Consider the following 10,347-nt stretch of genomic DNA (forward strand, 5'->3'; position numbering starts at 1 on the left):
GGGTCGGTGGGCTATCGGGGTCAGTGGGGTATCAGGGTATCGTGGTCAGTGGGGTATTGGGGTCGGGGTCGGTGGGGTATAGGGGTCGGTGGGGTATCGGGGTCAGTGGGGTATCAGGTCAGTGTGGTATCGGGGTCAGTGGGGTACCGGGGTCAGTGGGGTATCGGGGTCAGTAGGGTATCGTGGTCAGTGGGGTACCGGGGTCAGTGGGGTATCGGGGTCAGTGGCGTATCGTGGTCAGTGGGGTACCGGGGTCAGTGGGGTATCGTGGTCAGTGGGGTATCGGGGTCAGTGGGGTATCGTGGTCAGTGGGGTATCGGGGTCAGTGGGGTATCGTGGTCAGTGGGGTATCGGGGTCAGTGGGGTACCGGGGACAGTGGGGTATCGGGGTCGGGGGGTATTGGGGTCAGTGGAGTACCGGGGTCAGTGGGGTATCGGGTTCAGTGGGGTATCAGGGTCAGTGGGGTATCGGGGTCAGTGGGGTATCGGGGTCGGTGGGGTATCGGGGTCAGTGGGGTATCGGGGTCAGTGGGGTATTGGGGTCGGTGGGGTATTGGGGTCGGTGGGGTATTGCGGTCAGTGGGGTATCGGGGTCGGTGGGGTATCGGGGTCAGTGGGGTATCGGGGTCGGTGGGGTACCGGGGTCAGTGGGATATCGGGGTCGGTGGGCTATCGGGGTCAGTGGGGTATTGGGGTTAGTGGGGTATCGGGGTCAGTGGGGTATCGTGGTCAGTGGGGTACCGGGGTCAGTGGGGTATCGGGGTCGGTGGGGTATTGGGGTCAGTGGAGTACCGGGGTCAGTGGGGTATCGGGGTCAGTGGGGTATCAGGGTCAGTGGGGTATCGGGGTCAGTGGGGTATCGGGGTCGGTGGGGTATCGGGGTCAGTGGGGTATCGGGGTCAGTGGGGTATTGGGGTCGGTGGGGTATTGGGGTCAGTGGGGTATTGGGGTCAGTGGGGTATCGGGGTCGGTGGGGTATCGGGGTCAGTGGGGTATCGGGGTCGGTGGGTTACCGGGGTCAGTGGGATATCGGGGTCGGTGGGCTATCGGGGTCAGTGGGGTATTGGGGTCAGTGGGGTATCGGGTCAGTGTGGTATCGGGGTCAATGTGGTATCGGGGTTGGGGTCAGTGGGGTACCGGGCTCAGTGTGGTATCAGGGTCAGTGGGGTATCGGGGTCAGTGTGATATCGGGGTCAGTGGGGTATCGGGGTCAATGTGCTATTAGGGCTGGGGTCAGTGGGGTACCGGGGTCAGTGGGGTATTGGGGTCAGTAGGATATCGGGGTCAGTGTGGTATCGGGGTCAATGTCGTATCGGGGTTGGGGTCAGTGGGGTATCGGGGTCAGTGGGGTATTGGGGTCAGTGGGGTATCGGGGTCAGTGTGGTATCGGGGTCAATGTCGTATCAGGGTTGGGGTCAATGTGGTATCGGGGTCAGTGGGGTATCGGGGTCAGTGAGGTATCGGGGTCAGTGCGTATCGGGGTCAGTGGCGTATCGGGGTCAGTGGGGTATTGGGGTCAGTGGGGTATCGGGGTCAGTGTGGTATCGGGGTCAATGTCGTATCGGGGTTGGGGTCAGTGGGGTATTGGGGTCAGTGGGGTATTGGGTCAGTGGGGTATCGGGGTCAGTGTGGTATCGGGGTCAATGTCGTATCAGGGTTGGGGTCAATGTGGTATCGGGGTCAGTGGGGTATCGGGGTCAGTGAGGTATCGGGGTCAGGGTCAGTGGGGTATCGGGGTCAGTGGGGTATCAGGGTATCGTGGTCAGTGGGGTATCGGGGTCAGTGGGGTACTGGGGACAGTGGGGTATCGGGGTCGGTGTGGTATTGGGGTCAGTGGAGTACCGGGGTCAGTGCGGTATCGGGGTCAGTGGGGTATCAGGTTATCGAGGTCAGTGGGGTATCGGGGTCAGTGGGGTATCGGGGTCGGTGGGGTATTGGGGTCAGTGGGGTATCGGGGTCTGTGGGGTATCGGGGTCGGTAGGGTATTGGGGTCGGTGGGGGTATTGGGGTCAGTGGGGTATCGGGGTCGGTGGGGTATCAGGGTCAATGTGCTATTAGGGCTGGGGTCAGTGGGGTACCGGGGTCAGTGGGGTATTGGGGTCAGTAGGATATCGGGGTCAGTGTGGTATCGGGGTCAATGTCGTATCGGGGTTGGGGTCAGTGGGGTATCGGGGTCAGTGGGGTATCGGGGTCAGTGAGGTATCGGGGTCAGGGTCAGTGGGGTATCGGGGTCAGTGTGGTATCAGGGTCAGTGCGTATCGGGGTCAGTGGCGTATCGGGGTCAGTGGGGTATTGGGGTCAGTGGGGTATCGGGGTCAGTGTGGTATCGGGGTCAATGTCGTATCGGGGTTGGGGTCAGTGGGGTATTGGGGTCAGTGGGGTATTGGGGTCAGTGGGGTATCGGGGTCAGTGTGGTATCGGGGTCAATGTCGTATCAGGGTTGGGGTCAATGTGGTATCGGGGTCAGTGGGGTATCGGGGTCAGTGAGGTATCGGGGTCAGGGTCAGTGGGGTATCGGGGTCAGTGGGGTATCAGGGTATCGTGGTCAGTGGGGTATCGGGGTCAGTGGGGTACTGGGGACAGTGGGGTATCGGGGTCGGTGTGGTATTGGGGTCAGTGGAGTACCGGGGTCAGTGCGGTATCGGGGTCAGTGGGGTATCGTGGTCAGTGGGGTATCGGGGTCAGTGGGGTACTGGGGACAGTGGGGTATCGGGGTCGGTGTGGTATTGGGGTCAGTGGAGTACCGGGGTCAGTGCGGTATCGGGGTCAGTGGGGTATCAGGGTATCGAGGTCAGTGGGGTATCGGGGTCAGTGGGGTATCGGGGTCGGTGGGCTATCGGGGTCAGTGGGGTATTGGGGTCAGTGGGGTATCGGGTCAGTGTGGTATCGGGGTCAATGTGGTATCGGGGTTGGGGTCAGTGGGATACCAGGGTCAGTGTGGTATCAGGGTCAGTGGGGTATCGGGGTAAGTGTGGTATCGGGGTCAGTGGGGTATCGGGGTCAATGTGCTATTAGGGCTGGGGTCAGTGGGGTACCGGGGTCAGTGGGGTATTGGGGTCAGTGGGGTATCAGGGTCAGTGTGGTATCAGGGTCAGTGGGGTATCGGGGTCAGTGGGGTATCGGGGTATCGGGGTCAGTGTGGTATCGGGGTCAGTGGGGTATCGGGGTCGGTGGGGTATTGGGGTCGGTGGGGTATCGGGGTATCGGGGGCAGTGTGGTATCGGGGTCGGTGGGGTATCGGGGTCAGCGTGGTATCGGGGTCAGTGGGGTATCGGGGTCAGTGGGGTATCGGGGTCGGTGGGGTATTGGGGTCAGTGTGGTATCGGGTCAGTGTGGTATCGGGGTCGGTGGGGTATCGGGGTCAGTGGGGTATCGGGGTCGGTGGGGTATCGGGGTCAGTGTGGTATCGGGGTCAGTGTGGTATCGGGGTCGGTGTGGTATCGGGGTCAGTGTAGTATCGGGGTCAGTGGGGTATCGGAGTCAGTGGGGTATCGGGGTATCGGGGTCAGTGTGGTATCGGGGTCAGTGGGGTATCGGGGTCAGTGGGGTATCAGGGTCAGTGTGGTACCAGGGTCAGTGGGGTATCGGGGTCAGTGGGGTATCGGGGTCAGTGTGGTATCGGGGTCAGTGGGGTATCGGGGTCGGTGGGGTATTGGGGTCGGTGGGGTATCGGGGTATCGGGGGCAGTGTGGTATCGGGGTCGGTGGGGTATCGGGGTCAGCGTGGTATCGGGGTCAGTGGGGTATCGGGGTCAGTGGGGTATCGGGGTCAGTGGGGTATCGGGGTCAGTGTGGTATCGGGGGCAGTGTGGTATCGGGGTCGGTGGGGTATCGGGGTCAGCGTGGTATCGGGGTCAGTGGGGTATCGGGGTCAGTGGGGTATCGGGGTCGGTGGGGTATCGGGGTCGGTGGGGTATCGGGCTCAGTGGTGTATCGGGGTCAGTGTGGTATCGGGGTCGGTGGGGTATCGGGGTCGGGGTCAGTGGGGTATCGGGGTCGGGGTCAGTGGGGTATCGGGGTCGGGGTCAGTGTGGTATCGGGGTCAGTGGGGTATCGGGGTCGGGGTCAGTGTGGTATCGGGGTCAGTGTGGTATCGGGGTCGGTGGGGTATCGGGGTCGGGGTCGGTGGGGTATCGGGGTCGGGGTTGGTGGGGTATCGGGGTCGGTGGGGTATCGGGGTCGGTGGGGTATCGGGGTCGGTGTGGTATCGGGGTCGGTGGGGTATCGGGGTCGGTGGGGTATCGGGGTCAGTGTGGTATCGGGGTCGGTGGGGTATCGGGGTCAGTGTGGTATCGGGGTCGGTGGGGTATCGGGGTCGGTGGGGTATCGGGGTCGGTGGGGTATCGGGGTCGGTGGGGTATCGGGGTCAGTGGGGTATCGGGGTCGGTGAGGTATCGGGGTCGGTGGGGTATCGGGGTCGGTGGGGTATCGGGGTCGGTGGGGTATCGGGGTCGGTGGGGTATCGGGGTCGGTGGGGTATCGGGGTCGGGGTCGGTGGGGTATCGGGGTCGGTGGGGTATCGGGGTCGGTGGGGTATCGGGGTCGGTGGGGTATCGGGGTCGGGGTCAGTGGGGTATCGGGGTCGGTGGGGTATCGGGGTCGGTGGGGTATCGGGGTCGGGGTCAGTGGGGTATCGGGGTCGGGGTCAGTGGGGTATCGGGGTCGGTGGGGTATCGGGGTCGGGGTCAGTGGGGTCAGTGGGGTATCGGGGTCGGTGGGGTATCGGGGTCAGTGTGGTATCGGGGTCGGTGGGGTATCGGGGTCGGGGTTGGTGGGGTATCGGGGTCGGTGGGGTATCGGGGTCAGTGTGGTATCGGGGTCAGTGGGGTATCGGGGTCGGTGGGGTATCCGGGTCGGTGGGGTATCCGGGTCGGTGGGGTATCGGGGTCGGTGGGGTATCGGGGTCGGGGTCAGTGGCCTGTTCGATGTTGCTGCCTGTACCTGGGATGTTGAATGGGAGCAGTGGTCCCGTCCTCTCACCCCCCTCCTTCTGCTCTCCTTCCACTGTCTCCCCCGGGATCGCTGTCTCCTCACTCTCTGGGTGCCTGGTTCCTTGGCTCGGTTCTGCCGCTGCGTTGGCACCGGTGCCGTTCTCCATCGCCCCTTTCCCGGGCACACTGAGGGAAACATGTGGGTCTGGAACACCGGCACCAGTCTGGATCAGGCGCTGCCTCTAGTTGGGAAAGAAGGGAGCGAAAGGGGGAGTTTGGGTTTGGGAAGGGGGATTATAAACGTGTCCCGACTCCCCTAATACCCTCAGCTGGCTCACACCATCACAGAATCACAACCACCTCACTGCTACGGCACAGGAGGAGGCCAATCAGCCCATCCTCTCTGTACTAGCTCTCCCAATGAGCATCAGTGTGTTTCCCCCATCACCCAAGCTCCCCCCCCCAGCCTCCCCCTCTCCAGGGAAAACAGTCTCTGTCTTCGCTGGGATAACTCACCCCTCAATCCCATCCCGGAAATACTCTCTCCAAGCTCCCCGTCATTGGTTCTCCAACCCTTCAACCTCAAGCAAAGCTATTCACCTGTGGAGGCATCACAATCCCAAGCCCATTGCTACTTTAAGATGTGGCTGGGCCCCCAGGATTTACTGCCCCCCGTCCCTAGTTGCCCCCCTTGTGAAGGTGGGGGGTGAGCTGCCTTCTTGACCCCCTGCAGTCCATGTGCTGTGGGTAGACCCACAGTGTCCCTTAGGGAGGGAATCCCAGTATTCTGACCCAGCCAGACTGAGGGAACGGCGAGATATTTCCAAGTCGGGATGGTGAGGGGCTCGGAGGGGAACTTGCAGGGGGTGGGGTTCCCATGTATCTGCTGCCCCTTGTCCTTCTGGATGGAAGTGGCCGTGGGTTTGGAAGGTGCTGCCTGAGGATCTTTGGGGAGTTTCTGCAGTGTATCTTGTAGCTGGTACACACTGCTGTTACTGAGGGTCGGTGGGGGGAGGGAGGGAGGGGGTGTTTGTGGGTGTGGGGCCAATCCAGCGGGGGCCTGCTTTGTCCCTGGATGGTGTCGAGCTTCTTGAGTGTTGTTGGAGCTGCCCCCATCCAGGGGCAAGTGGGGAGTATCCCCTCACCCTCCTGCCTTGTGTCTTGTAGATGGTGGGACAGACTTTGGGGGGAGTCAGGAGGGGAGTTACTCGCTGCAGGATTCCTAGCCTCTGACCTGCTCTTGGAGCCGCTGGGTTGATGTGGTGAGTCCGGTTGAGTTTCTGGTCAATGGTAACCCCCAGGATGTTGATAGTGGGGATTCCGTATTGGGAACACCATTGAATCTGGATGTAGGTTAGCTCGCTGAGCTGGAAGGTTCATTTCCAGACGTTTCGCCACCGTACTCGGTAACATCTTCAGTGAGCCTCCAGGCGAATCATCGCTGATGATTCCCACTTTCTATTTATACGTTTGGGTTTCTTTGGGTTGGTGATGTCATTTCCTGTGGTGATGTCATTCTCTATGGCGATGTCATTTCCAGTTCTTTTTCTCAGGGGGTGGTAGATGGGGTCTATCTCGATGTGTTTGTTGGTAGAGTTCCAGTTGGAATTCTCGTACGTGTCTCTGTTTGGCTTGTCCTAGGATGGATGTGTTGTCCCAGTCGAAGTGATGTCCTTCCTCATCTGTATGTGGGGATACGAAAGACCATCAATAATACCCTTAACTGTCATAAAACTCACTGAAGAGGAGGGAACAATAACAAACTGCCATTCCTAGATGTAGCAGTAGAGCCAATAGGGAACTTCAAACCAGCGTCTACAGGAAAACACCACATACCGACCAAACACTGAACTACAGAAGCAATCATCCCAACACCCACAAACGAAGCTGCATCAGAACATTATTTCACCGAGCCACCACACACTACAGCACAGAGGGACTACACCAGACCAGAGGAAAATCACCTATACACCGTGTATTCAAAAAGAACGGGGTCCCCAATGAACACTGTCCGCCGATTTCTCAGCAACAAACTCAAACAAGCAGATAAAACACATCCAGAAATCCAAGCCACTCTCCCCCTACATCAAAGACATCTCGGTAATGACTGCCAGACTACTCAGACCCCTTGGCATCATGGTCACCCACAAACCCACTGACACAGTAAAACAGCAGCTAATGAACATGAAAGATCCAATACAGACAACGAGCAAAACTATTGTCATTTATAAAATACCGTGAAGGAACTGTAACAAACACTACATTGGAGAAACAGGCAGAAAACTAGCCGCCAGGATACATGAACTCCAACTAGCCACAAAGAGACATGACCCTCTCTCAGTATTATCCTCACTTACGTAGGAGGGAGGATACCACTTCGACAGGGACAACACATCCATCCCAGGACAAGTCAAACAGAGAGCATGGTATTCCAACTGGAACTCTTATCAACAAACACATCGAGATAGACCCCATCGACCACCCCCTGAGAAAACAAAAGGAAATGACGTCACCATAGAGAATGACATCGCCACAGGAAATGACATCACCAACCCAAAGAAACCCAAACATATCAATAGAAAGTGGGAGTCATCAGCAGTGCTTTACCCGGAGGCCCACTGAACATGTTACCTAGTACGGCGACGAAACGTCTGGAAATGAACCTTCCAGCTCAGTGAGCAAACCTACATCCAGAACCTCAACCTGAGCTGCAAATCTTCTCAAAACTGGCTAACATCGTTGAATGTCAAAGGGAGGCGGTTAGATTCTCTTTGGAGATGGTCATAGCCTGGTTTCTGTATCACCCCGAGTGTTGCTAAGACAGAATGCTGTCCATGTTCAGTCAGGAGTGATCTTCCATATAGACTGAGACTGGGAGCAGTAACACTGTTCTGTCAAAAATTGACACATAAACCCCTTCACATTGAGTCAAAGAATCATACAGCACAGAAACAGACCCTTCGGCCCAACCAGTCCATGCCGACCCTAACCCCAAACTAAACTAGTCCCACCTCCCTCCAACCCTTTCCTATCCAGGTCCTTATCCAAATGTACCCACACCCCCCACTCCCTCAGGAAGTTCACTCCACACACAGACCACCCTCTGGGTAAAAGATTTGCCCCTCATGTCTTTTTAAAATCTCTCCCCTCTCACCTTAAAGACGTGTCTTGTAATCCCCCACCCCAGGGAACAGACACCTACCATTAACCCGATCCAGGCCCCTCATGGTTTTGTAAACCTCTATAAGGTCACCCCTCAGCTTCCAACGCTCCAGGGAAAACAGCCCCAGCCTGTTCAGCCTCTCCCTCTAACCCAAACCCCCCATACCCGGCAACATCCTGGTAAATCTCTCCTGACCCCCCCTCTCCAGTTTAATAATATCCTTCCTGTAACAGGGAGACCGGAACTGGACACAGTATTCCAGACGAGGCCACACCAATGTCCTGTACAACCCCAACATGACGTTCCCCAACTCCCTGTACTCAAAGGTCTGAGCAATGAAGGCAAGAGTGCTAAACGCCTCATTAACCCCCGTCCCCCGTGACACAAACTTCACAGGATCATGTACCCGTTCCCCTAGGTCTCTCTGTTCTATAACACCACCCAGGGCCCTACCATTAACTGTGTAAGCCCTGCCCACGTTTGATTTACCAAGTGCAATATCTCACATTTCTCCAGACTGAACACCATTCCTCAGCCCATTGACCCAATTGATCAAGATCTTTTCATTTGTATCTATACAGGCACATCCTTTCTCATTCACTTGGCACCACAGCTCTGAGGCCACCCTGAGGCCCACCGGTGAGGAGCTCATTCTCCCTGCAGCTGTAGGCCCCAAATGGAGCCTGGGTCTTTCCTACAGGGTGTGGCCCAGGAAGGGGCCCATACCTCATTGATGAGCATGCGACTGGCCATACTGAGGCGAGTCCTGGGTCTGAAGTTGCGAGTGATCATGATGCAGAGGCTGGCCTCGGGGAAGCTGAGTTTGTGAGGGGAAGCAGAGAACAATTCATCGACCATCAGCACAGAATTCTCCCGGGCTTCGGGACCTGCCATCGGGAAAAGCAAACACACAATATCCGGCATTCCAAGATACAGGATTAGGCTCCCTCTACACTGCACGCCCACCCCACCCATCAAACACTCCCAGGGACAGGGACAGCACAGGGTTAGATGCAGGGTAAAGCTCCCTCTACACTGTCCCCCCCCATCAAGCACTCCCAGGACAGGGACAGCACGGGGTTAGATACAGAGTAAAGCTCCCTCTACACTGTCCCCCCCCATCAAACACTCCCAGGGACAGGGACAGCACGGGGTTAGATACAGAGTAAAGCTCCCTCTACACTGTCCCCCCATCAAACACCCCCAGGGACAGGGACAGCACAGGGTTAGATACAGAGTAAAGCTCCCTCTACACTGTCCCCCATCAAACACTCCCAGGGACAGGGACAGCACAGGGTTAGATACAGAGTAAAGCTCCCTCTACACTGTCCCCCCATCAACACTCCCAGGACAGGGACAGCACGGAGTTAGAGACAGAGTAAAGCTCCCTCTACACTGTCGCCCCCCGCACCCCCCCCCCCCATCAAACACTCCCAGGACAGGGACAGCACTGGGTTAGATATGAGTAAAGCTCCCTCTACACTGCGCCCACCCTATCAAACACTCCCATGGACAGGGACAGTATCGGGTTAGATACAGATTAAAGCTCCCTCTATACTGTCCTACTCCCAGGACAGAGACAGCATGCGGTTCAGCACAGAGTAAAGCTCCCTCTACAGTGTCAAACTCCCAGGACAGGGCTAGTACAGGGTTTGGTACAAAGTACAGTTGTGTGTGTGAGTGTCTGTGTTTGTGTGTGTGTGTGGGTGTGTGTGAGAGTCTGTGTGTTTCTGTGTGTGTGTATGTGGTGTGTGTGTCTGTGTGTGCGTGAGTGTGTGTGTGAGTGTCTGTGCCTGTGTGTCTGTGTGGCTGAGTGTGTGTGAGTGTGAGTGTGTGTGTGTGTGTGTGTGTGTGTGTCTGTGTGTGCATGAGTGTGTGTGTGTCTGCGTGTGAGTGTACGTATGTCTGTGTGTGTGTCTTTGTGAGTGTGTGTGTTTCTGTGTGGGTGTGAGTGTGTGTGTCTGCGTGTGTGTCTTTGTGAGAGTGTTTGTGTCTGTGCCTCTGTGTGTGTGTCCGTGGGTGTGAGTGTGTGTGTCTGTGTGGCTGAGTGTGTGTGTGTGTGTGTGAGTGTGTGTGTGCATGTGAGTGTGTGAGTAAGTGTGTATGTGAGTGTGTGTGTGTATGTATGTGAGTGTGTGTGTGTGAGTGTGTGTACGTGTGTGAGTGTGTGTGTCTGTGTTTCTCTGTCTGTGTGTGTGTCTTTGTGAGAGTGTCTGTGTCTGTGCCTGTGTGTGTGTGTCCGTGGGTGTGAGTG

At 57.4% G+C, this 10,347-nt stretch overlaps 1 protein-coding gene across 1 annotated transcript in view; it reads right to left on the reverse strand.

Moving 5' to 3' along the window:
- The window catches only part of LOC140493875 (sodium/potassium/calcium exchanger 3-like), a 45,566-nt gene extending 36,549 nt beyond the window's left edge, over positions 1–9,017 (reverse strand). The window contains exons 1-2 of the mRNA XM_072592869.1: positions 8,820–9,017; positions 4,941–5,172 (exon numbers count right to left, since the gene is read on the reverse strand). Coding sequence (XP_072448970.1) covers positions 4,941–5,172; positions 8,820–9,017 — 430 coding nt within the window. The remainder of the gene's footprint in view (positions 1–4,940; positions 5,173–8,819) is intronic.
- Between the last annotated feature and the right edge of the window lie 1,330 nt (positions 9,018–10,347).

This window comes from Chiloscyllium punctatum, chromosome 22 (assembly GCF_047496795.1).
Source record: "Chiloscyllium punctatum isolate Juve2018m chromosome 22, sChiPun1.3, whole genome shotgun sequence".
In the NCBI taxonomy this organism is placed as follows: Eukaryota; Metazoa; Chordata; class Chondrichthyes; order Orectolobiformes; family Hemiscylliidae; genus Chiloscyllium; species Chiloscyllium punctatum.